Source organism: Euphorbia lathyris, chromosome 10, assembly GCF_963576675.1.
Source record: "Euphorbia lathyris chromosome 10, ddEupLath1.1, whole genome shotgun sequence".
NCBI classification, from domain to species: domain Eukaryota; kingdom Viridiplantae; phylum Streptophyta; class Magnoliopsida; order Malpighiales; family Euphorbiaceae; genus Euphorbia; species Euphorbia lathyris.
Window position 1 is genome coordinate 64,033,790 of NC_088919.1, and position 27,023 is coordinate 64,060,812.

The following is a 27,023-nucleotide window of genomic DNA, read 5'->3' on the forward strand; positions in this document are numbered from 1 at the left end:
TTATTAAATATACCAAAGAGGTTCCATAATTAGAGACTCCAATTCATTTTCTTAAAATGAGTGAGTTCTAGGATAATCTCTCCAAATGCATAAATAAGTAGCATCAATCATTCAAATGCTGACTTACTTTTAATATGGCAATATCATAGTAGCAGTTTGTTAATCTTAGATTTTAAAGCAACTATAACTCAAAGCAAACCTTACTTAATTAGTATTGGATATATGCGTTTTAATTTTCCCGATTTCATGTATCCGTGTTTGTTCCACTTCTTTTTATAAATTGTTTGGATCTATCCCTAAATTGATCTTTGACTCATCCATATTCCATAGCTTTAATCACCATCCTTAAACACTAAGAATTAAAATGTCAAAATATCTTACTCAAAACTAAGGATAAGAGTAAGAAGGTGGCTGAAGGACCAACGGTTAACCTGTGCATAATTGTGAAATTAGAGATAAGCAATAATAAACTAAACTTGCTGTTTGCGTTTTGAGGGCTGTTCTTTTCAACTTTCCATCTTTATTTGTATTAATAAGCTACCTCTCTTATTTCCTACTACATTCAGAAAAGAAAAAACAAAAGATTCAGGATTTGAAAACTCATTAAACGTAGCAAATTTAACTTCCTACTACTGTTTAAGTTTAGTACGCGTTAGCTTATTTAATTAGTTTATCTTTTATTTCTCTTACACTATTCTTATTCCTGGCTGCTTTTCTAATGAAAACCTTTATCACTCCGTAAAACCCATTCTTCCATATTTATAAGAACACAAAAAAGGAAAGAAAAGATTCCATCTTTTTAATCAAAAACCTTGAAACCCACCTCCCAAATCCAACAACAAACACAAACCCGAAAAACAAAATCAAAGATTAAATAAAGAAGCAACCTTTTAAGAATGAACCATAAGAGCTAATGAACAGAAGCAATTACGTGAATCTCTAAACCCTAGATCTCAGATTAAGGGGAAAATCATTGAACCCATTCAAAATCAAAGAAAATCAATTCAAAATCAAAAAGAACTCAATAAAGATTAAGAAGTTCACTCACCTAAATTAAAGAAAACCCAACGCGGGTTAGTTGTTGAATGAAAAATCCATAGACAAATTGAAAGGGTTGGCTGGTGTTTAATTGAGAAAGAGGAAAGAGTTGGCAGTTGGTGTATTCTCCATGAAAGAGGAGAGGTTTGAGAGAGAACGAGGTGAGAAAGAGGGAAGGGCTAGTTGTGGAAGAAGTAAGTATAGTACTGGTTTGAGAGGGAAAAAAAGGGAAAACAAAAAGTCTATGAAAAAGAGGGGGGAAAAAATTTCACATTCCCGCTAATCCTTAATAATTATATATTCTAAAATAATAATAATAATAAATTTTTTTATTATTATTAATCATACGACGGAATTCCGTCGGTATGTAAAATTTTTTGCCGATAATTTTATCGAGGGATAATCTTACCAACGAATCCGCTGTTGAGCTTAACATTCACCAACCATATTTCAATTCTGCCCCTGATCCGCCGGTGAATTGCAGCGCAATCAATTACGTTGGTATTCCGCCGGTAATCAACAGCGGAATTGAGTCCGCCGGTAATGTTCGCGATTTTTTTTTTTGCAGTGAATGATACAAAAATAAACTTATCATTTATATAAAGGTAAATAATTTATTAGTCTCTTCCTTTTTATTCAACACACTATTTAGTCCCTTATTTTAAAAAACACATAATAAAGTCTCTATTATTTTTTATTATTAACCCTTTGGTCATTTTTTTTATTTTTTTAGATTTTAACCGTTATATTTGGTATAAACAGACAGACAAAAAATAACAAAATAATATGACCATTTTATATTGTACTATAACTGTCCTGAAAGTTATGTAATGTTCGGTTAAAAATATAAAAATATAGACAAAAGGGCAATAAAGTTAATATTGATAAAAAATAGAGACCTTAAATTGCGTTTTTCAAAATAAAGACTAAACAATGGGTTATGTAAAAGGGTAGAACTAATAAATTATTTACCCTTTATATAAATTTATAAATAAAAGGACTGGATTGCTAATTTTGTCAAAATTTAGCGACTCTAAGATTTGTTTATAAATATAGAGGAATTGATTATTGTAATATTATGTACAAACATAATATTTACGCTCAATTTTAATTTAAAAAATGACCAATATTTGAAAAATAAAAAAAAATCTAAAAATTAGAGAAACATAACCAATATTTGAAAAAAAAAACTGAAAATGACCAGCATGTGATATTGTTTATCGGCGTTGTCTTACGAGTTTTTTAAAATGTAAATCTTACCATTACGACAATTTAGACGCTGTAATGGTAAAAAATTCTGCAAAGTGTAGGGTTTCGCATCATTACGACATCTAAACTGCCGTAATGAGATTATTTTAACTGTTCCAGTTAAAAACAGTCATTTCTAAATAAATATTTCTTAATTAGTATCAGATTGAGAATATTGTTTTCAAATAACACCAAATTGATGTTTAACCCTATTTTTGACACCTTTAAAAAATGATAATTTAGAAATTTCCGTTTTGATTATCTTTTTATATAATTTGTGTGTTTGATATTTTTAAAATAAAAATAATTTTTTAGTGTTTAAGTGAATTCTCATAAATTTTAGATTTTCATCGATGTTATTGTATTTCCCGATGATTGATCGTTGACTGAAGTTCCGGTATCTGAAATTACAACAACAGTCAGAAAAGGGGCCGGAGTCCATCGAACCTCTTCGATGCTAAAGTCAGTGATATTACATAGAATATCAAACTAAAGAAATGGAGTTAAGTGATTAAGAAATCAGATACCTTGAGTCTTGGAATACCTCTGCTATTTATTGATAATTTGAGCCCCGGGTCATTCGGAGTCCTGGTTCCGCCACTGGATACGTGACAACTTATGATAGGCCTAGAGACTCTATCTTTGCATGCCAATATATTTGTGAAAACGAGGAGCGTATGTTTGGAATCCAACGCGTTGATTGGTCCACGTGTCTCCAAACACTTATCCGAAGACAGCCTTCGGCTATATTAGGTTAGGGTGACTGAAGCTTTGACTTCGGTTAAGCTTCGGTCCAGACTAAACATCATCACAATCTTGACTGGGCTAAGGTCCATCTGATGTCTTCGAATCATGATAGGTCTTTCTAATGAAAACCCAAATGACCTAATACTGTATCAATCGGTCCGAACCTGAACCCGGCCCGATCCAGGAATCCATGAGTATAAACCCTTTGAAACAAAATAATTCAAAGTTGGAAAAAAATCCGGTCCAATCCATTAGAAAAGAGAAAGAAAAAAATCGCCGACAAGAAGCCATAAAAAAATGGGTGCGAAACTGCATATGTGGAAAAGAGAAGCATGCGTAGAGTGAGATTGCGAGAGAGTGGCATAAACGTAAATACAGAAGAAAAAGAGGGTAAAGATACAATCATTGTCTCTATTATGGTACAGTGTAGCAATTACATAAGAAAACGGACACCCATTTGTCTCTCTTTTCGTGGGTTTTTCGCTTCACAATCCAACTTTTGCTGTGTCGGAGACGAGAGAGTGGCGTGTTTCTGCCCTTTTTACCTCCCTCTCTCTCTCTCCCCCCCTTTTCTGTGGACTCTTTGCTCACCCTTAACCTAGGCTGCAGCCGTTTTCTGCTTATCATGCGCTTGTTTCAGTGGAGTTTATAGCAAACTGGGAACTTATTTTGCTGTGGTGTGGTAATCTGTCGCTGTCTCAGGTTTTTCTTATTTGAATGTCAGTATCGAATCCCTAATTTTTGTTTTTAGCGTTATCTCGTTTTATTTAATGCGTATTGATTATTAGATTGCTTTAACTGGGATCGATTTTGTGGTGTTAATGTTTGATCTTCCGTTTATACTAAGCGTGAGGTTTATTGGGGGTTTGGAGCTAGTTTGGTATTTGATTTTTCTTTTTCTTTCGTTAGGGTTTTTGTTGATTGAATTTCGTCAGTTTAGGTTGGAGTGCTTCTCTATATTGTTTTTTGAAAAAGTCAATTAGTTCCATTGCTTTGCTTATTTAGGGTTTTTAATTGCATGTTTCAATGCAGCTAAATGAAACTTCTATTTTCTGTTCTTTTTGTTTTTTTTGTTCTATTGGGCATCTTTAGCGTTTGGCAATGCTTGCTATTGCATTGCCAACTTATTCTCATGTGTGTGTGTTTATATATATATATATATATATATATATATTATGTTGCAGTTTTATTTTTCATTAAGTTCAATTAGAAAAAGGCTCTAACAGGTGGTTTGGCAGGTGTCTGTTAAAATGAATAACTAGGGAGGTCCTTTATATGTGAAGATGGCGTGGGCAGGGAAAGATAATGGAACTGGGAGAGAAGGGGCATCAACTGAAGATAATAGTTTTTTAAATGGGTCACAGCCTTGTCCTAACGGAAGTTGCTCTCCTGTTAGTGAAGCTAAAGGACTGAAGGGTTTTGAAGGGAAGGATACTCTTACTTATGCCAACGTTCTTCGTTCCAGGAACAAATTTGCTGATGCTCTTGCCATTTATGAGAGTGTCTTGGAGAAAGACAGTGGAAATGTTGAAGCACATATTGGAAAAGGCATATGCTTGCAGATGCAGAACATGGGAAGGCTTGCTTTTGATAGTTTTGCTGAAGCCATCAAGCTGGATCCTCAGAATGCATGTGCCCTCACACATTGTGGTATATCGTACAAAGATGAGGGTCGACTGGTAGAGGCAGCTGAGGTATGCTTGTGACTGTTTCTTCATGTTTGATAGTTATAAGTAATCAATAGACTGGTCATTTTGAACTAGTATAAATTTTATTTCTGCAAGATTGCATTTAGCCATTGTATAATATAGTTTTCACTTGTTCCACATCAATATAAAAATTACCAAGTGGAATTAGCTATTTTTGAGTATACATGGCCCAGTTAAAAATTTGAAATATAGCATGTTTTTAGAGTTTCTTGAAAGTGCTACCAGATTCCAAAAGCATAGCAAGAATCTCCTAAATCAGTAATATATGCTTCCGTGGTTTACTTCCATAATAGCAGATATCAATCATAATTAGCTTTTCTACCTTGATGCTGTTACTTGCTTGGCTTTATTGTAACATTCAGATACCTTCTCCTGAAGCATATGCCTAGCGCTAATGCTTTTGTCAATATCATGAGCTTGTCTTTGCCTTGCCTTTTCTTAGTTTTCCTTTGGCTCCCTTGATTTTACACTACTACAACAGAATGGTGTCTACCAGGTCGCATCCTTATTTGGTTCGCCTAGTAATTGCCATCGGTACATCATGAGCAATTTTTCTAAAAAATTAATTATAGATAATTTTTGGCTATTTAGCACCTCTAAAAGAGGATTGGAATTTCTATGACATGCTTGTGTGGCACTTGGAACTTAGAAGCTGTAAGAAAGGCACTTTCTGAAATGATATAGCTGTTCTGATCTAATAGAGTGTTTATGTTCTTATAAATATTCAGGATTTATCTTTCTATTCCTTTCTCAATCCTTGATGATTATTCTTATTTATTCGATTGCATATTTGTGAATTTTGTGTTCAAATTCACTAATATAATTGTGATAATAGAGCTATTATTGTCTGGTCTATCTAATGCGAGCTTTTGTAATATGGGTGTGGTTACCATCACTATCAGTAATTTATTGTTGATTGGTTTTTAAGACAGAACTCGTCTTTTTCTGTGATTTTATAGTCACATACAACTTGGTTGTTTGAGGGATGTGGTTGATTTTTCTGTATCTATATTCTTAAAATTAAACCTAAGACTTTGTGAAATTTGCTTGATGCAGTCATATCAGAAGGCTCTGAAGGCAGAACCGTCATACAAACCAGCTGCAGAATGCCTAGCCATTGTCTTAACTGATATCGGCACAAGCTTAAAGCTTTCAGGAAATACACAGGAGGGAATTCAGAAGTATTATGAAGCTCTTAAAATAGATACTCACTATGCGGTAGATTTATAGCTTATTTCCTTTCTTTGCTGGCCGCTTTCTGCTCCTTTTCTGTTTGTTTTACTTGCATCTAATGGATTTATATTCTTGTACTTTCGCTTCTTCTTGCAGCCTGCATATTATAACCTTGGAGTTGTGTATTCTGAAATGATGCAATATGACACTGCCCTTAGTTGTTATGAGAAGGCTGCATTAGAGAGGCCCATGTATGCTGAAGCTTATTGCAACATGGGTGTCATCTATAAAAATCGAGGTGACTTGGAGTCGGCCATTGCATGTTATGAGAGGTACCCAGGAAGTTACCAATACATATATTAATTCTACCATGCTTCATGAAGTTCTATATTTGATGTTTACACATCTATGCTGATTGCTCATTTTTTGTTCTACTCTATTTTCAGGTGTCTAGTTGTGTCACCAAACTTTGAGATTGCAAAGAATAATATGGCAATAGCTTTGACAGATTTAGGAACTAAGGTGGCATTCACATCTTATTGGTTTCTCTTTTTTGTTTCTGTCAAGTCCTATTTTTACTCAGTATTTAGTTGCTATATTATCAGATCTCTATGTAGACGTTTCTTTTGCTTGCTGCTTAATGAAATGATTGAGCAGGTGGCCATTTACCAATTATTTTTTAAATTACATTTTTCTCTTGCTAGTTTATGGAAGTTCCATTATTGCGGATGTTGCAGATGATTTTTTGCTAGATTCCTTTGTCTGATATAGGATAAATTGACTCAGGTGAAACTGGAGGGAGACATCAATCAAGGCGTTGCATATTACAAGAAGGCTTTGTATTACAATTGGCATTATGCTGATGCCATGTATAATCTTGGTGTTGCTTATGGTGAAATGCTGAAGTTTGACGATGTAAGTTGCCTTGTTTTTCACATTACATTAATACCTACCTCTACGAAATTCAGCTTTTAGCTTTTGTTTCTGATACAATAAGTCACACATGTATGGAAGTTTTATTTAGCCACTTCTGCGTTTAGATTCTAAAATAATATAGAAGGAGAGTAGAAGGATATATTATTCCTGGATATTAATTAATATATTACTATTACACATTAATAATGGATATTAACATATTTTAAATTTCTAATATTACTAATAATGTATTCAAATATCATGTAGAATATAATATTTATATTGTAAAGATATATTCTAAAATAAACTAGAAAAGAAACTTAAATAAAGCATTATAATATTTTTTTTTTTTGAAATGATTAGAATTCTGGAGTTTCTTACTTATGTTATTACAAATATCAACTTCTATTATTCCCTCTTCAAATAGGAATTCCATTGCTGGTTTTATGAAAAAATGCCAAAGGCCCTTATCGGATTTGAAACAATGACTTACCCTACCATGGTGTTACTCTACCACTGACTTAAAGGGGCTCATAGCTAAGCACTTGATTTCTTTTTGCAGGCTATTGTATTTTATGAACTTGCTTTCCACTTCAATCCCCACTGTGCAGAAGCATGTAACAATTTAGGGGTGATATACAAAGATCGAGACAACCTGGACAAAGCCGTGGAGTGTTATCAGGTAAATTGTGATACTTGTGCAAGATTTTAAATTTTCACTCTTGAGTTCTTGCCACCAATGTCATATGTCTGCAACATTTTCATAATCTTGCAGATGGCTTTATCAATCAAACCAAACTTCTCTCAGTCTTTGAACAATCTGGGGGTTGTCTACACTGTTCAGGTAAAAATACCTTGTGTAACTTTTCTCATTCTTTGACAATCTGGGGGTTGTCAACATATAATTATACCCTGTGTAAAAAGACCATGTACCTGTTATAGTTCAAAAAATATTTTTTTTTGACAGGGTAAAATGGATGCTGCTGCAAGCATGATTGAGAAAGCTATCATGGCAAATCCTACTTATGCTGAAGCATATAATAACCTAGGTGTCTCCTCACTCCCTTCTCCCTCTATAATGTTCTCTCGCTCCTATTCACTCACTTGGACAGTTGCATGAATGTGAGCGAGTGGAACAGTTTCAGGCTGTCTTCCTTTTTCTCTTTTAGCCTATATGTTTTTGTGCTTATTGTGGATACTCTATTGCGAGTTCTTTGCCTCGTGTACTTCTCACTTGAATAATTTTGCCAGCCACTACCGCCTCTATGTTCGTTATGTGTAATTCTTTTCTGCTTCACTATTTGTAGGAGTCCTTTACAGAGATGCGGGTAATATAGCTATGGCCATCAATGCTTATGAGCAATGCCTCAAAATAGATCCTGATTCTCGCAATGCAGGGCAGGTAATGCTACTCATTCGTTTTATAACTTGCATGCTTGCACTTGATTTTCAAGTGCTTGTGTGCAGTCAGTCATCATAAATTGGCACCATCAGACTGATCAATCATATTAAACTTGGTACTTCATATGGTCATCACTGATGTTTATATGGTCCTCCTCACATTTCTCAGTTTTTTATTTTTTAAAATTGTGTGGTGGAACTATGTTTTCTTCCAGAAATTTGCTCAACAAGTTGAAACAGGGAACCGATTCAATATGAGAATCACCAGATTATAACATAGTTTGACCAAGAAACTTGCAATTTTAAAAAAATCACTGAGGAAAGGGCACACAGAGAATGTGCATAGGATTTTGTTGGAATTTAGATTTTTAATGTATAGGTTTCCACATTCAAGGAATGGCTTGGTAGTATAATAAATTGGAATTGCCTTTTGGGGTTTAATTTCTGGAAATAAAGTATCAAGTTAATCAATCGAATCATGTTTCTAATCAATGGAATGATGTTTCTTAAACCTGTAAATTTTCTTAATTGTTAGATGCCTCTTACATATTATTATTGTTAATATAAAAAAATTGAAACCTGTACACTTCTCTATTCCCTATTGCAGATTTTCCTATTGTATTGGTGCTGCCTCTTATGGTTAACTTTTTCTTCTGCAGAATCGGTTGCTTGCGTTGAATTATATTAATGAGGGCCATGATGATAAACTTTTCGAGGCACACAGGTTTCATTTGTTTCTGATAAAACTTGCCATGTTTTTTTCCATTTCTCTTTTAGGCATAAAATATAAAATAATGCCTTTGTCCTCTTGGTACTCCTATTAGAACTTTTGAATGACATTTCAACGACGCTATTTAGTACTTGAATTTTTTGAGTTTACTTTGGGAGATTGTGAAGTTACAAGCATACACCATATGATAAAACTTCTGATTTAGGAAAATGAACTTTCATGAGGTAAAACATTTAATAAAAATATATTAGTATCCGTTTTAAAGGTAAATAGTATTTTATGCTTTCCATCTTCTAGCTCATATCATTTTAGAACTTCAATTAAGTAGCTATAATTCTACAATAAGAAGGAAAGAACTTTCTTTTTCTTTTCTTTTGCACCCTTAGAATTGGTTTTATTTGATGAACATTTTTAGTTTTCTGAATGTTTCTTTCCAGTCCTTGTCTCTCTATATTTTGATGTTTATCATTGTTGTTTTCTTTGGCCTTTGTTGCTTATATGCAAATGAATAGAATATTTATACATGCCATGATGCCACCTTAATTATTATTTACAATTTGTAGTTGCATGCATTTGAGAATGTATTGGTTTAGGCCTAAGGTTTCATCTTAATGAAAATGTGCATTCATGCAGGGACTGGGGCAGACGCTTTATGAGGTTGTTTCCACAGTACACTTCATGGGAGAACCCCAAAGATCCAGATCGTCCACTTGTGATCGGATATGTATCTCCAGATTATTTTACTCATTCTGTATCTTATTTCGTTGAGGCACCTCTTGTATATCACGACTCTAGGAATTACAAGGTTGTGGTTTATTCAGCAGTTGTGAAGGTAATACATTTGTTTTCTATACTTCTCAGAGATTGTTCCTCTAAGCTGTTTCCATTGTTGTCATCATCTTCACTGCAATGATCTTCCATTCTTATTATTTATCAAGAATATTCTATGGCGTTTACAAATGTAATCATTATTTATCTACAATTGCAGGCTGATGCAAAGACAAATAGGTTCAGGGAGAAGGTCTTAAAAAAAGGTGGCATATGGAGGGATATATATGGCATTGATGAAAAGAAGGTGGCAAGCATGGTTAGAGAAGATAATGTGGATATCTTAGTGGAGCTTACTGGACATACAGCTAACAATAAGTTGGGAATGATGGCATGTCGACCAGCCCCGCTCCAGGTATGCAATACTTGTTTTGAAGGTGTTCTTGCGCAGTTTCTTTTACCAATTTTTTTTCCTTTTCTTTAGTCCGTTAGAAGCCACGTATAGGAATTATCGTCTAGCAACACCAGAAGCCTTTCTAATACGAATCGTAATCTCATTTTTTTGAGGAATTATTTTGTTCAAATAACCTCATTGACATCAGAAAATTGTTGAACTTGTAGTTTTTGGTAGTGAGCCTTAGTGTCCCTTGAGAGTAAAACCTTGTCAAAATATTTGCTAGTAAGAGATACCTTCTCTATCTTGTAAACCCCATCAGAGTATTGGATGAGCATCTTCCATGATGAAGACTCACCGGTTCCTCTGGATATTAAAAAGGTGAACTTTACTGCAGTTGGTGAGCACAAACCCTAGGGAACAAGCAAGCTATAACTAACTCCAAGTTCTGGATGACATGGCTAAGGAAAACTGAAATGCAATACACAACCCCAGAGCAGTTTGTCATCTCCTTTTGCCAAATCTAATAATCTAGCTCGTATAAGGTATCATCTCAGGTTGCCGAAATCACTGGCATGTGTTTGGGGTCTGATCAAGGGAAGAAAGATGTTAGGAATGCCCATCGATAAGTCCATGAACTTTTCTAATGAGCTCCTAAACTGAACTTGTGTTCTGGTAAGACTTGTATGTTTTTGGTGGTGGAAAATAACTTATTATTAGTGGTTATGGAAGTCAGCTATTGGAATTTTAATGAGAAAAATGAAGATAAGAGTTTGGATCTAGGCTGTGGCAATCACTGTGTAGAAATTCTGCTTTTAAAAGTGTTGTGCCCTCTTGCAGTTACTGGGGATTTTTCTCAGAACAGTTCAAATAGATGTCATTTCAAGCACCAGATTTGGCAAATTAGAAGGCTCAACAAAATGCAGGTTTTGGTTATTTGAGTCAATCGGAAAAATGAAAGTTAAGGGGAACTTAAATAGTTCCTCCAAGATCTTGTAAATATTGAGGAGAGAGCTTTGTAAAAAATGCATGATTGCCTAAAAAATTCCAGAAAAGTCTGAGTTAACAACTAAATAAGTGTTAAAAGGAAATGATGGCAACCACAATTTTAGCACATTTTTGTCACCGTGTGTCTCAATTATTTATCACCCTTCGTTGGATTCCTTAATATGTATGCAAAGTTGATGAAGTTAAAATTATGTTTGCTTGTTTTGATATTGTTATAGCATTGTGTTTCTAACCTTATACTGGCTTGGCTTTATTTAAGGTCACTTGGATCGGCTACCCAAATACAACAGGTTTGCCTACAATCGATTATAGAATCACTGATTCCCTGGCAGACCCTCCAGATTCTAAGCAAAAGTAGGTCCTCTTTTTCTTTTCTTTCTTTCTTTTTGTTTGTCAATTAGTATATTTGAGTGTAGTTATTGCTATATTTTAGTTTTCACTGTCGGTTATTGGTACGTTTATTTAATGTCAGGCATGTTGAGGAGTTAGTTCGATTACCAGAATGCTTTCTTTGTTATACACCATCACCTGAAGCTGGGGCTATTTGTCCTACTCCTGCCCTTGCTAATGGCTTTGTTACCTTTGGTAGCTTTAATAATTTGGCAAAGGTATTTATTGATTTTGAAATTGATAAGCAGAATGCTGGCTTATTCTAGATGTATCCTATCCTGCTCCAATTTGTATATATGCCATCTGATCCTTTTTTTTTGCTTGTATTATTTTCTTTGTCAGATAACTCCTAAAGTACTGCAAGTTTGGGCTAGGATACTTTGTGCAGTACCAAATTCTCGTCTTGTGGTAAAATGCAAGCCATTCTGTTCTGATAGTGTTAGACAGAGATTCCTTACAATGTTGGAGGATTTGGGTTTGGAATCGTTGCGTGTTGATCTTTTGCCTCTAATTCTTCTGAACCATGATCACATGCAAGCATATTCTCTAATGGACATTAGGTAAGATATTATGCTATAATTGCAACCACCGCCTATTTCTCTCAGATGTTTGGTTAGAGCCTAACATACTCTATATGTTGTTGTTTTGATTGCTTTTCTACCTACCTGTTTATCTCTATAATTCTCAGTGTTCTAAAAATCACCCCAGGCGGGGGTTTTTAGAACACCCGATTTTCTCAAGTTGGGCGATATAAATTGGTTTACCGATTTTTGGCCACCTAGGGGGCTCCCAGGCGGATCTAGGCACCCCGTTTAAAAAAAACTGGCCCTTGAATTTTATGTCAATTTTTCCAGTTTTAAATAAAATATTAAATAACCAAAAACTAAAAGAAAAGACTTAAAAACTATCAAATATTCTAAATTATTTAAGGACATTAATGTGACAAATATATATGTTTTTCTATCTTAAATATTTTATACTATTAGTTTTACATAATATAATTCATATTTTAATTGTATTTGTAATTTGTAATAATTAATTTATTAAAATTTTTACAAAATACAAAAATACAAATCAAATTAATCCCTGGGGTCTGTCTGCCCGACTAGCGCCTAGCTCTTTTTACAACCTTGATAATTCTAAAGGCATGAAACAAGAATATCTTCGAATCATCTGTTTTATATTGTATGCCTCATAATCTTGTCAAGAAGTCTACGCATCTTGCGCAGCAAGTTAATAATTTTTCCCAGGCTCTTTCAATGTTATAGTGGCCCAGTTATGGAGTCAGTAAACCTTATTGACATTTTATATTCTGTTATGTCGGCATCAAATTTGAGACCAACTCTTGGTATGATACTTATGAGATCGATATTAAAAAATTTCTTCTTAGAACGGATCGATTTAACCCCATAAGTGGCAGAGCATCCACTCCAAAAGGATTGCGTTTCTCCAGAATCTGCACAAAAAGTTCTGCAAAATTTTAATTGAAATGTTCAGGCTAATTGGCTAAATATTGTTGTGAATTTTAATTGATAGTTCTGTACCTCGAATTATAGGCAATATTATATCTGCACCGTGATTTCTGATCTCTGTGAATCTTTAATAATGACTCAAGTTTTTCATGTAGTTTGGATACTTTTCCGTATGCTGGAACGACAACAACTTGCGAATCTCTTTATATGGGAGTTCCATGTGTTACTATGGCTGGTGCAGTACACGCGCATAATGTTGGTGTGTCTCTACTCAGCAAAGTTGGTAAGGCATCTTTTTATCAACCTTGAATATCTATCTCAAGATCATTATTTATTGGTTTTGTTGCTTATTCTGTCTTTTGCACAACTTCACATCTCAAATCTGAGAAAACAAAGGGTCATTTTGTAGCTCTAGGAACAGATCCACGATGGGGGCATTGGCAACATCCCAATGCCTCGTTAAAATATTTAATGTGTTAAAGTTAATATTTGCCCTTTTGTATTTCAATTTTACCTTTATATCAATTTTGCCTGCCAATATATTAAATGCCTAGTTACTTTATGTTATTTGTCGTGTTTTTTTTAAATTATTTTAATATTTTTTATTTTTTAAAATTGGGATAAGGGCCAAATTTTGACCCTAACGCATTCGTTGAAGTACAGATTTATCCCCAACGTATAAAATGGTCCAAATTTTAGCCTAACATTTCCAAACAAGATCAATTTTAGCCCTACGTTGCCGAAAGTTTGAAAATGCTTGTTTGACTGTTATTTAACTGTCACATCGAACCTTCCACACATCAATTATGTCTAAGATATCTATGGGATAAAGACCAAATTTAACCTTAACGTTTTAAGTGAAATGCAGATTTAACCTTAAAGTATTAAATGATGCAGGTTTGAATGGTATTTAACGTCACTTCAGACCTTCCAAAGAAGTTTAAGATATTTAGTTTATTACTAACAAAATTACAAAAGTTCTTTTAAAATGCTAAAAACTAAATTGCTACATATAAGTTAATCACAAGTTTTTTTTTGTCAAACTGTCTAAAATATTTACTGTGTTATTAATATAGTTAGAAAAAACCAACAGAACATGTACGAAACTGCTTCAATTTATCGACAAACTTCTTTGGAAGGTCTGATGTGACATTAAATAACAGTCAAACCAGTTTTTTCAATTTTTTGATAGTGCATAGCTAAAATTGATCTTGGTTGGAAAGGTTATGGTTAAATTTGCACAATTTGATACGTTAGGCTAAATCTACACTTCGCTTGAAACGTTAGGGTTACATGTGGCCTTTATCTCGATATTTAATGTGTTACTAACCCCGTTACAGAAACCTATAAAAATACTAAGTCTGCCACCGGTAATCACATTTTTTTTTTTGTCAAAGTATCTAAAATGTTTACTCTATTACTAATATAGTTACAAATAACTAATAAAAAAATTAAGAAACTGCTTCAATTTAAACTTGTATGGAAGGTCTAATGTGACATTTAAATAACATTCAAACCGCTTTTTTCAAAATTTTGGTAACGTAGGGTTAAAATTTTTATTTTATTTTATATATAAGTTAGGGCTAAATCTGCACTCTCCAAGAACGTTGGGTTCAAATTTGATCCTTATCCCTTCATTTTAATTCATCAACATGGTTTAGCATCCAGTTGTAGCTATTGTTACCGATTCCAAATAGCAGCCACGAGTGATAGGAGTTCAACTTCACTTCCCTACAAAATTATATCCCGGATCTTCCTTGTATTACTTTACATAACCTTGACGAACCCTCGGTAATAATTATGTGAAATTTCTGCTGCAATTTCCCACTCAGAAAACCTGAATTGTTATCAGAATTCCATTGCTACTTGGGTTGATTTAAAGTTTCGATTCTTATGGGCAAAACTATGTATTCTTCTATCTGAGTCTAGTGACTAGCATCCTTCTGTGTTTTATCGCTCATGTAATATTTTTGTATACACTCTCGAATTGACGTGTCCGTCTGCCTTTCTATTTGCTATGCAGGATTAGGACATCTGATAGCCAAAAGCGAAGATGAATATGTTCAACTGGCTTTGCAGCTTGCAACAGACGTAACAGCACTCTCAAACTTGAGGATGAGTCTTCGAGATCGTATGGCAAACTCTCCAGTATGCGATGGATCAAAATTTACTCTCGGTTTAGAATCAGCATACCGAAACATGTGGCATAGATACTGTAAGGATGATGTGCCATCTTTAAAGCGCATGGAGCTCCTTCAACAACAACAACAACAACAGGGATTCACTGAGGTAGTTCCAACAAATAATTTCGAGCCAGAAAGGAACACTTTCTTAGTAGACGACCCCCCGCCTGAATCCGTCAAGTTAAACGGATTTGACTTGATCTCACAATCTATAGTGAATCATTCATCCGAGGAGAATGGAGTAGTTAGTAGGATCATACCCTCAAACCCAGAAAAGTTGAGTTAAAACTGAAATTACGGACCCGATCCGATCGTATTCATTCATTAGACTGGCCTGGTGCTGGCTGGCTGGCAGGGTTGCTGGGTTAGAGCATACAATATCTACATAGTGGAAACAACAACAACAACTTGTGTGTATAGTTTTGTGGCAAGCAACCCAATTTTTCGTTTCGTATGATTATTTTTTTAGGGAAAGTGGTGGCGATTCGAGATTTTCTTCCGAGATATATTGCAATTTGGAAAGAGATGAGCAGTGAGTTGTTAGGTAAGTGTATCACATTTTTTCCCCCTTGATCATAGAAGTTAGATGTGGCTTGTAAATTCTAAGTGTTTGTTTTTTTCCTTCTCTTTTTGGGTGAATGTGATTAGGTTAGGATAGCCAAACCTTGGCTTTCGTATGAATATATGGTAGGCTGTGGTACTTACTAACATCAAATATGAAATAGATCCAAATTTGTCATATAACTCTGATTTTTAGTTGTTGATTTTGACCATTTTTTTTTCCTGTTATAATTGTCAAGTTTTTAGCTTTCCCTGTTTTGAGCTATCCTTAAATGCTGCTTGGATGTTGGAGATTCTCGAACTGGGCTGAATACCCGAATAAAAGGATCATGATTCGAATTGTAGACTTTTTCTTTAGGACTGAATTGAATTGTAATGTTGACTTAATTTGGTATAATTCTAGAGATTTTCAAATTCTTAATATTACTGAGTGGAGATTGGAGATTTTAGAATTCGATAATTGGATCGAATATCTGAAAAAGAGAGATCCGAATTAGGTTGAATTGTTGACTATTTTTAGGACGGAATCGAATTGTATGATTTTATTAGAATTTTGGAGATTTTCAAATCTTTGAACTGTACCGAACTGTACTCACCCTTGGCTTGAATCATGCTAATATTTTTGTGTTATTTTTTTTATTAGAAAAATGGAAGGAATCTATAGTAATGCTACACAAATTAGTGGTAGTAATTATCCCATTAGTGTCATGTAATTATTGGACGAATTAATCCTGGATGAATTATTCCAATTCGTGTTTGTGTTGTGTTAATTATTTCCTAGATGAGTTATTCCAATTCATGTTTGTTTGTGTTGTGTTAATTATTTAGTTAGTGTTTAATTTGTCAATACAAATTTAACTTAAAATAAAGTATTATAATCGTATCAATCCAATCAGATTAGTATTGATTTCGTATCGTATTTACAGATAATTTTATTACCAGTTTTAGTTGATATTAAGAGAATATAGTAATATTTTTTAAATACTTGTGTCATTTTTAGTTTGATAGTTTAAATGTGATAGTTTATGTATTGTACTTTACCACTTATATATAATTTTATTATTTTTAGCGATAATTGTAGGTTAATTACTTTTATTAATTAAGATAATATGTAAAAAATATGTAAAAATATGAGAAGATATGATAAAAAAAATATACTTATGTTATTTTCGAGTTAGGAAGTAAACTCTAGTCTAACCTAAACTAAAAATGTGCTTAGTTTATTAAAATGCAAACTCACTAAATTTGTATCGAGGTTGTAGAATTATATACATAATTATCATCTCTAATTTTGAAGCGACATAATTTTCCAATGAAAATAACTTAGTTGAAGTGATTAAAGTTAACTATAGAAATAGTGCAATGGAACATCTAGATAGAATAAATTAGCTTTCAACTATATATATTTCGGACTAAGGCTAATAAGAGGCTTATAATGTTTCAAAGACTCGTTACATTTTTAAGGGCCACTTCAATAAAGAAGCCCAAAAATGAGACTGCCCTACCACCGTGATCAGAAGCAAAATGGTACTTTTATAGCTCAAGCTTAGAAGTAGGTAATTATTGCTCTCACTTTCTCATTATTAGCAATTTTCACATTCTCACTCTAATCGGTTATTAGTTTTGGTATCAAAGTATACCTAGGAGAACACTCTAACACAAGTCAACGAATGTCAAACTTGATCAACCATCCAAATGTTAGAACATATCAAACATTTGGTATGGTATGTGTGCATCCTACTCCACCATCTTTATTATTTCAATTCTTGACTTGAAGTATCCCAACACGATATGAAAGGAAAAATACCATAGAAATATGGTCAAAGGAGACTAAACCTCGATCAGAACTCTTTCCAGGTAGAGCACAAACCTTTTACAGAGATAGACTAAGTTTGAGTAAAGTATTGTCCTTTACTACAACACTCAACTATCACTCTCTTGTTACTTGCTTATAACTGAAGCAATAACAAAGCTTCTGATTTTACAATAGAAATGGTTCCGATAGAAAATTTAGATGAACTAATCTCTCCCTATATATGATTACACAAATATGAAAATGATTGTGTATTTGTGCTTTGCTCTTGTTTTTCATTTTTGTAATATATCTCTTTTTCGCTTGGATGATTGGTATGACAATGAAGTTTGAGCTTGACTTTTATAGGTGGAGCATTCAAAGTTCCCGTTTGAATCAAAAGGTAGCCATTTGAAGAAACAACTTCTGTTCTTCTCTAGAACTTCTGACTTGCTACACCTATTTTGCCAAATAAGGAAACATTCACAATTCAAAGGCTAGTTGACCGTTAAGACTCGTGTCCAATGATCTGCTTCTGAATTCCGAATTTACAGACGTACACACTACGCATTTTCCAATTTGTGATTGTTGAGAGAGATGGGTTGTCTGACTGTTTTTTGTCTTCTGACATTTTACTAGAAATGGATTTTCACATGGGCTTTCACTTCTAGATTCTGGGCTGTCTCGACTTGGGCCTTTAATTTTATTAGGTCTTTTTACGTGTGTATTGTTTCAAATATATATAAACACTTTAACAATTTATTAGCAATAAAAACACATTAAATTAAATCTGAATTTCAATACTTTGGGGATCTAATTCCTTAAATCATTATTTTTATCATAATAAAAAACTTTATTAAAATTGAGCTTCAACATGGGGCATTGATAGTATTTGAATCTATTACCTTGAACACTCCGTGGATTTTCTTCATGCCAAAATTTTCTCTTGTATCATTGAAAAATTTATTATGCCGCAGTCGGAAAAAATGTTCTTGTATACCGAGTGATTACTTCAAGCTTTTCTGGTTTTTCGACTGGGGGATTCTACTTTCTTCCACAAAATCACTACTTTGGAAGATATTCAAGAAGAAAGTTTGAGCATTTCAAAACAAAGTGGATTGGAAAGATAGACTTCAACAATAAGGTAAAATTCTTTTCCTTTTGTTCAAATGTAGAAGGAAAAGATGGATTCGGATCCTCTCCTATTTACCCAAAACAGGAGAGGTCCTGTCAAGGTAATATGGACCTTTGATTAAAATTGGATGGGTCCGATTAAAAGTAAGTGAATAATTAATTTTTAATCTTAAAATTAAAACAAAATAACAGCTCAAACAAAACTTTGAAATATACATTGAACCCATCGTCTTCCTTTTTTGTTTCTGGTTCTCAAATCTTTTCTTATTTTTTTTCAAATTATTAACCCCTCATTTTCAATTTTGCCATCAGAACTCTTTTCGCCACACGGACCCCGACAGTTGGAGTTTCTGAAACAAAGTTTCGCAGTACCCATGGCGTCAGCAAGTTGCCTTCTTTTCATGAACCAGGATCCGTGCGTCATACTGGTAACGATGAGCACAATCTGAGAGAAGAAGTGCATCTCAGCAATACAGTTCAAGAAGGGTATAAAGAGGGGGGAACAGTCATATATAATTGTCCCTAAAGGCGACGACTCAGAAGGTAGTGTCATCGTCCCTCGAATACTCGAAGGAGTGATGAGGGAGTTCAAAGACGTCATGCCAGAACGTTACCACAAACGTTACCTCCACGACGAGATGTTGATCATGCTATAGATCTACTGCCAGGTACGAAGGCCCCAGCAAAAGCCCCATATCGAATGGCTCCCCCTGAATTAGTAGAGTTGAGGAAACAGTTAGATGAATGGTTGAAGGCAGGTTTCATCCGACCATCAAAGGCCCCATATGGCGCCCCAGTACTGTTCCAAAAGAAAGCAGATGGAAGTCTGCATTTGTGTGTTGATTATCGAGCACTCAATAAGATTATTGTGCGCAACAAATATCTAATTCCTGTAATATCAAACCTGTTCGATCAGCTTAGTGGGGCCAAATACTTCACTAAGCTGGGTTCCAAATAGATGGTTTGATTTGAAGTTGAATTCACTTCCCTTCCATACTTCACCACTTCTTCCATTGATGTTTTCTCTGCAACTTTTTACATCAAACCACTCCAAAAATCATTAAATTCAACCTCAATATCTGAATTCTGATCATTAATATTGTACGCAGCCCTAGTTGGTTCGAGCATCATTACTCCGTTCACCGGCCGATTCGAGTAATGGATGCCGTTATTGCTCACCGAAACTCCTTCCTTCTAGTTCGGACAATTTCTTCTCAGATTTTCAATTGAATCACTTAAGGAATCTGAACAAAGTTGAGGAAACAGTTAGATGAATGGTTGAAGGCAGGTTTCATCCGACCATCAAAGGCCCCATATGGCGCCCCAGTACTGTTCCAAAAGAAAGCAGATGGAAGTCTGCATTTGTGTGTTGATTATCGAGCACTCAATAAGATTATTGTGCGCAACAAATATCTAATTCCTGTAATATCAAACCTGTTCGATCAGCTTAGTGGGGCCAAATACTTCACTAAGCTGGGTTCCAAATAGATGGTTTGATTTGAAGTTGAATTCACTTCCCTTCCATACTTCACCACTTCTTCCATTGATGTTTTCTCTGCAACTTTTTACATCAAACCACTCCAAAAATCATTAAATTCAACCTCAATATCTGAATTCTGATCATTAATATTGTACGCAGCCCTAGTTGGTTCGAGCATCATTACTCCGTTCACCGGCCGATTCGAGTAATGGATGCCGTTATTGCTCACCGAAACTCCTTCCTTCTAGTTCGGACAATTTCTTCTCAGATTTTCAATTGAATCACTTAAGGAATCTGAACAAAGTTGTAGAGTGGAGTCGGCTTGGCAAATCACCTTACCATACACTTTATCGAAACCTTCGCCGATTGAGGTGTTGTAGAAGAAATTAGCAACGGAAGTATTTTGAGAGACTTTAGAAGGGAGTGAAGAGAGAAGGAGATCTCAGTTTATAGCATAAGTGCTATTGATTGTGAAGTTTGATGCGTATTCATTGCTTTCGTATTGAAGATGAATTCCCAATATTTGTTTTACAGTGAGCTGTTATTTTGTTTTAATTTAAGATTAAAAATTAATTATTTAATTTTAATCTGAACCATCCAATTTTAATCAAAGGTGCAAATTACCTTGACAGGACCTCTCCTGTTTTGGGTAAATAGGAGAGGATCTGAATCCGTAGTCTATATACCTTTTCACAACGGTAAGTAACCACCAATTTTTACGTCAACAGTTACAGAAACCTCGAATTCCATCGAATAAATCTCAAGATAAGCCAAACCGAGAGAAGAATTAAAACCTTTCACATCAATGTTCAAAATTGAAAGAAGGGGGGCATTTGTATCGAACTAAGACCAACAAAAGACTCACATTGTTTTAAAGACCCATTACGCTTATAAGGTTCATCTCAATAGGAAAGCATAAAAATGAGACTACCCCACCGCCATAACCAAGGGCAAAACAATATTTTCATACGATCAAAACTTATAAGTAATTATTGCTCTCTCTCTCTCCTCATTATTAGTGCTTTTCACTTACTCTAATTGATTACTAACTTTGACATCGAAATGCACCTAAAAAGCCAATTTAGGATGACAATGAATAAGGTATCCATAAGCAATGCCCCCAAACTGTTATCCGTTTATTTTTGAATTACTCAACTCATCTTATTATCCTAATGAATATACTTCCTAAATCTCATACCATCTCATTTAAGTGGCTGGTACTATCACCCGTTAAGAATCAACACAAAACAAATATTCTACAAATTTAACAAAACATAAATTTAATAAACATTCTAAATCACTCAAAATATTAAGAAATTAAAACTCTCTTAAAATAAAAATAATTCATTTTGATACAATAATAATCTTCATTTTTTCCAAATATATGACAATTGTTGAGTAACGATTACCCCAAGGGGTAATCCTGCACTGGTCTCATACCTGTCTCTGGTCATTTTTTGGATTTCATACCCGTCTGATACACAAGGTTCAAATAATCCCTTTAGGGTTAGGTACCAAGTACCCATGAAACTCGTACCCATTTGTCACGATATCATATAGGAATCAAACGGGAATTAATTAGGTTGTTATTTACCAGTTTGATAATTGCTTAGCAGTTGTTATTTGGCCTTTTATTTGCTTTAGGAGTTCAAACGGGAATTAATTAGGTTGTTATTTACCAGTTTGATAATTGCTTAGCAGTTGTTATTTGGCCTTTTATTTGCTTTAGGAGTTCTTAGGAGTTAGTTAGACAGCTGTAGGTGTTACAGCTGTGACTTTTGTACCAGTGCCACATTAGCAGTACTTTTCCTATATTAAGGGTCATGTTTTTGTAAGAAGGACAATCAGAATATTATCAATGAAGTTTATTTTCTTCCTTCCTATTTCATCTCCTCCCTACTCTCTTCTTCTCTAATTCTCTGTGTCTCTCTTCCATCTTATTCTTCTCTTCCCCTTACTTCTAAATCTGCCCTAACCCTTTACAGTCAGAATTCCTAATCCTGACACCATTGCCATCTACAGGTCAACAAACATCAAATTCGGTCAACCATCCAGAACTCGTAACAGACCAAACTATATATATATATACACTTCTACTAATATCAAAACTCAGAACTATTTTCTTCATAGAGAGGTGGAGAAAATGAAAAAGCTTGAATTCAGAGGGACACCATGCACGTTCCTGAAGTAGACACGGTTAATGCTTGATTTCCATTAACTAACAAGGATTTGTAAAACAGTCAGTTTATATGGTTATCAATACAAATAATTTATCTTCAGAGACTAAGTTTTGAGAAAATCTTCCTATTCCTAGCTACTGAGACAACATAATTGTTTGACATTTGCTCTACATGGATAGAATCTCACCCTTCATTAATCTTTGACTGATGTCCTCAAAATCTTCACATCATGTATAGGCCTGTATTTATATAAAACAAGGAGAACTCATCAACCATATGATTTGATTCAATATAAAATAAAGGCAAAAAGCATCCTGAGGTCCCTGATCTTTCATTGTTTGGTGTATTAAGCCCTCGATCTTTTATTTAGATACATTGAGCCCCTGATCTTTCACCATTTGGTGCATTAAGCCCTCGATCTTTCATTTAGACACATTGAGCCTTTGATCTTTCATATATGGGTGTATTAGGTCCTTCCATAAATCAATTAATGTATAGGTTTATTAAGGGCATGTTTGGTGTGACAACAAATGATGTTCTAAAAATAACAAATTCTAAAATAAAAAAATATATTATACAAATTAATAAAAATAATTTAAATAAAAAATAAAAAATTTATTGAACACAATAAAACCTTGTTTTTCGATAATTATGTTCTAAAAATAAAAATAATGTTAAAATTGAAGCACATTTTGTGGAAATAAGAAGGGTAATTTTATCAATAACAAGTAACTACAAACAACTGTTCATGAAAAGAGTTTTTCGTGAAAAGCTCCAAAATGTTGCAGTGTCCAGAGAAAATGTGAAACGCTGCAGTTATATAAACCTAACCAAACACGCCCTTAATAAACCTATATATTAATTGATTTATGGAAGGACCTAATACACCCATATATGAAAGATCAAGGGCTCAATGTGTCTAAATGAAAGATCGAGGGCTTAATGCACCAAATGATGAAAGATCAGGGGCTTAATGTGTCTAAATAAAAGATCAAGGGCTTAATGCACCAAACAATGAAAGATCAGGGGCCTGCTTTTTGCCTAAAATAAATATTATGGCATCTAAGCTTCATTTCGTGACATAAAAGTAGAGCGGTAAATGAGCCGAGACGCTCATGAGTGGCTCCGTGTTTGGCTCGATTTATAAACGAGCCGAGCTTGAGCATGGCAAAACTAGGCTCAAAAGCTTGTGAACAGGCTCGGTTCGGTTATAGGTTCTTGAACAAGATCATTAACAAGCTCGATTATAATGTTCATGAAGATGCTCGTGAGGAAGCTTGGTTCGATTATTTTTCTAATAATAGTATTTCTATAAAGGGGAAAATGTAAAACAATGTAATTTTGTGTAACTTTGTGTAACTTTAGTTTTGTAGGTTTCAATTGTGTCAAAGAAATTAATTAGTTGTTCGCGAGTGATGCTCATGAACAGAACTAACGAGTTGCTCCCGATCAGCTCATGAACTAAATGTTGAAGTCGAGCTCAAACTCGTCAATTTTCTGATGAGCCAAGCATGAGCAAACTAAAGCTCAGCTCGGCTCGATTACATACCTACATAAAAGTCCTTAAATTTTACACTATAATAACATTAAAGCCAAAATTAAAGAAAATCCGATTATAAATTTTCTTTGATTTGGACTTTAATGTTAGTATAATGTAAAGTTAATTTAAGGGTCATAACGTGAGTAACATAGGGTTTTGGATTTATTTTTAGTTTTTATCCTTACAAATAATCCAGAAAATACTAAAGAAATTACCTATCATTATTGTCAGTTTGGACACTGCCAAGCCTTTTGATTACCTCCATTCCACCGGAGACTCTTCCAAAAATGGTGTGTTTTCCTGGATGATAACAACCTTCTGGTTAATTTTATGACATCTATACACACAACGTAATGAGAAATCACAAACAGGGAATTTCAGGCTGCCTGATTAACATGTATGGGAAAAAAATCTCTAAATGGCAGAGAAAAAGTAGTCTGCAGTATACAAATGTTCAAACAACAAACTTCTACCCTAAAGTCCCTCATTATATGTTAAGCCTTTCAACCCATCTCCTCAAAGTAATGGTGGTAATTTCTGACACGACAACACGATTTACAAATTTACAGTTTTTTGTATTTATCTCATAATATAATCATATTGAACATGTATATGACATAACACGATTTTGACATGGAACCTGAAATTGTTACCCCTTGATAATTGGTGGTTCGAAACATATGTCTATACTGGAGTAAAAAACATCTTAGACACTCAAGTTTGGCCATTGTCACAACATGGTCGTTAAACTTTAAAATAGGACAATAAAGTCACTAGAGTTTTTCACTGGTCACAATAAAGTCACAATTACCGGTTTAGTGCCCACGTGGCACCGGAATGATGACATGAACGATTTGCAAGGAAGCTCTATAATATATTACGTGTCAGCCACACATGACTCTCTTTTTTTCCACATGGCAGACGTGTCTGCCACATGGCAATGAATTAAGAAAATAAAATAAAAATTAACTACAGCTATACACTCAAGTAAAATAAAGTTAACTTTGGTTTGGTCCACCTAATTCCACAGATTGTAAAACCCTTAAGTATAGATTGTCAAATTGATTTTGCGAATCGTCCACATTACATTCTGGCACTACATAGACACTAAACCGGTCATTGTGACTTTATTGTGAAACTTTAGTGACTTTATTGTCCTATAAGTTTATCATGTTGTGACAATGACCAAATTTGAGTCACCATGAGTGCTTTTTACCCATAAACATGTTTCTTTCTTTCCATGACAGGCTTTCACAATTTTAGATGTGAACATGGTTACTCATTTAGGATCAAGAATCAAGTTTGGTTAGAATTAGGCTGAGAAGGTTTCTCTCAATCTGCAATTTCTAAGCAAGATCCTGTATAAGGACAGCAAGTTAGCAAGTCCCAACTTTCACAATAATTAACTTTCATAAAGAAGTAATTCCTCAAAATATATCATATTAATCATAGACAATTTCAATGCAATTCATATGTTTTAAATCACAATTAAAGACTAGGAGAACCAGTCCTTACCATCTAGAGATGGACACGGTGCCAAAGTAATGAAAAATTGGCTTCCATTCGTATTTGGACCAGCATTTGCCATAGATATGATCCCAGCTCCGGTATGCTTCAATTCAGGCTTTATCTCATCCTCAAACTTTTTACTGATAAATAATCCATACAAAAGAAGAGAATCAGAATACTACTTCCTCCAAAAACAAAATGCAAGTAAACATGTTAGCAAAATTCACAACCTAAAGTATGAGTGTCAAAACGGGAGTTATCATATCATAATCACATTACGTAATCTATATATTCTACATGGTTATATATGATATAAATGAAACAAAAATGATAGTCGTGTCAAAAGGTTCGTGTTAAGCGGGTTGTTTCTATAAATTGTGTTATCCTCTCAGAAATTGAAAGCCCTAACCTAAAGCACATGTAACCATAACTTCTTGACAGCAGTTTAAGGGCAAAAAATCACCATTTATAAGCAACATAAACAATAAAGTACAACAGGAGAACTTCCACAGGCTAATTCAAGTAGGCTGTAAATGAGCCGAGCCGCTCATGAGCCGCTCGGTGTTCGGCTCGAAAAAAGCTCGACTGTGTTTGGCTCGAGTTATAAACTCGGCTAGTAAGTTTGTGATCAAGCTCGATTATACGTTCATGAACAAGATTGATTATAATGTTCATGAAGCAAGCTTAGTTCGATTATTTTTTTTTAACAATAATATTTCTATCAAGGACAACTTAGTTTTGAAGGCTTCAAAACTATGTAGTTTTATGTTAAAGAAATTTCAAGTAACATAATTAATGAGTTGTTCGCAAACGAAGTTCATGAGTAGAATTAACGAGCCGCTCAGAAGCAAACCTCTTGAATAAGCTCAAGAGTAGCTCATGAACAGGATCCTGAGTTCGAGCTAGAGCTAGTCATATTTTCTGACGAGAAGAGCATGAGCAGGCGAAAGCTCGACTCCATTACAGCCCTCAATTCAAGTAATGAGAATCCATCATTACATTCAAATTCTAACTTCAACATGAAAACTAACCCATATATGGATTCTCCTCCTCTTCCAGTTCCTGTTGGATCTCCACCTTGCACTATAAAATCCTATTTACAAATCAACGAATGCAAACTTACTTAAAATTACAAAAACCTCATTAGGTTGCAAAAGAACAGAATCCGAGTAGCAATAAACAACAAATACCTTAATAATTCGATGAAATTTCACATTATCGTAATAGTTTCTACGAGATAGTTCAAGGAAGTTTCTGCAAGTTTTTGGCGCATGCTTGTAATATAGCTGTACAAAAAAAGCAAGTTACAATTGTTTCACATTGCAATTGCTTCTTCTTTTTCTCGGGAAACAAACAGAAACTACTTGGGGAAACTAAAAGAAAAAACGAAAAACATGAGAAGAGAAGAGAAGAGAAGAGTGAGCAATACCTCGATCGTGAAAGATCCCATGGAAGTTTCCAGAGTGACTTCAGGAGCTCCACCTTCTGAACTTGCCCACATTTTCTCTCGCAACAAGGTTCGACTCTTCCACCATCTACTCCGATTTTAGCTCTTTATGAATGGGCATGGCTGTTCGGGTCGGGTTCCTTATTCTATATTTGGGCCTCCATGTCTATATGCTAGCCCACTATATCGGCCCATAATCTCTCG

General features: G+C 34.4%; 2 protein-coding genes across 2 annotated transcripts; one reads left to right on the forward strand and one right to left on the reverse strand.

Moving 5' to 3' along the window:
• Positions 1-3,477: 3,477 nt before the first annotated feature.
• On the forward strand, positions 3,478-15,960 carry LOC136208566 (probable UDP-N-acetylglucosamine--peptide N-acetylglucosaminyltransferase SPINDLY). Its single transcript, XM_065999562.1, has 18 exons — positions 3,478-3,752; positions 4,272-4,727; positions 5,799-5,960; positions 6,072-6,247; positions 6,362-6,437; positions 6,702-6,830; positions 7,393-7,512; positions 7,606-7,674; positions 7,798-7,879; positions 8,138-8,232; positions 8,891-8,955; positions 9,595-9,793; positions 9,950-10,144; positions 11,391-11,485; positions 11,604-11,739; positions 11,864-12,081; positions 13,149-13,276; positions 15,017-15,960. Exons 2-18 carry the CDS (start codon positions 4,317-4,319, stop codon positions 15,460-15,462), a joined length of 2,802 nt encoding a protein of 933 aa, XP_065855634.1. The 5' UTR covers positions 3,478-3,752; positions 4,272-4,316; the 3' UTR covers positions 15,463-15,960.
• Positions 15,961-22,320: 6,360 nt separating this feature from the next.
• Positions 22,321-26,919, reverse strand: LOC136209087 (peptidyl-prolyl cis-trans isomerase CYP18-2). Its single transcript, XM_066000458.1, has 6 exons — positions 26,802-26,919; positions 26,563-26,658; positions 26,404-26,465; positions 25,379-25,512; positions 24,079-24,163; positions 22,321-22,562 (listed from the first exon to the last, which is right to left on the reverse strand). The coding sequence occupies exons 1-6, from the start codon at positions 26,871-26,873 to the stop codon at positions 22,517-22,519; spliced, it is 495 nt and encodes a 164-aa protein (XP_065856530.1). The 5' UTR covers positions 26,874-26,919; the 3' UTR covers positions 22,321-22,516.
• Between the last annotated feature and the right edge of the window lie 104 nt (positions 26,920-27,023).

Coding starts and splice junctions, on each gene's coding strand:
- LOC136208566 (XM_065999562.1), top strand. CDS start 4,317: ATGGCGTGGGCAGGGAAAGATAATGGAACTGGGAGAGAAGGGGCATCA. Junction 4,728..5,798: donor GACTGGTAGAGGCAGCTGAG/GTATGCTTGTGA, acceptor TGCTTGATGCAG/TCATATCAGAAGGCTCTGAA. Junction 12,082..13,148: donor TATTCTCTAATGGACATTAG/GTAAGATATTAT, acceptor TTTTTCATGTAG/TTTGGATACTTTTCCGTATG.
- LOC136209087 (XM_066000458.1), bottom strand. CDS start 26,873: ATGTGGGCAAGTTCAGAAGGTGGAGCTCCTGAAGTCACTCTGGAAACT. Junction 26,466..26,562: donor AATTTCATCGAATTATTAAG/GTATTTGTTGTT, acceptor ATTTGTAAATAG/GATTTTATAGTGCAAGGTGG. Junction 25,513..26,403: donor GGAGGAGAATCCATATATGG/GTTAGTTTTCAT, acceptor ATTATTTATCAG/TAAAAAGTTTGAGGATGAGA.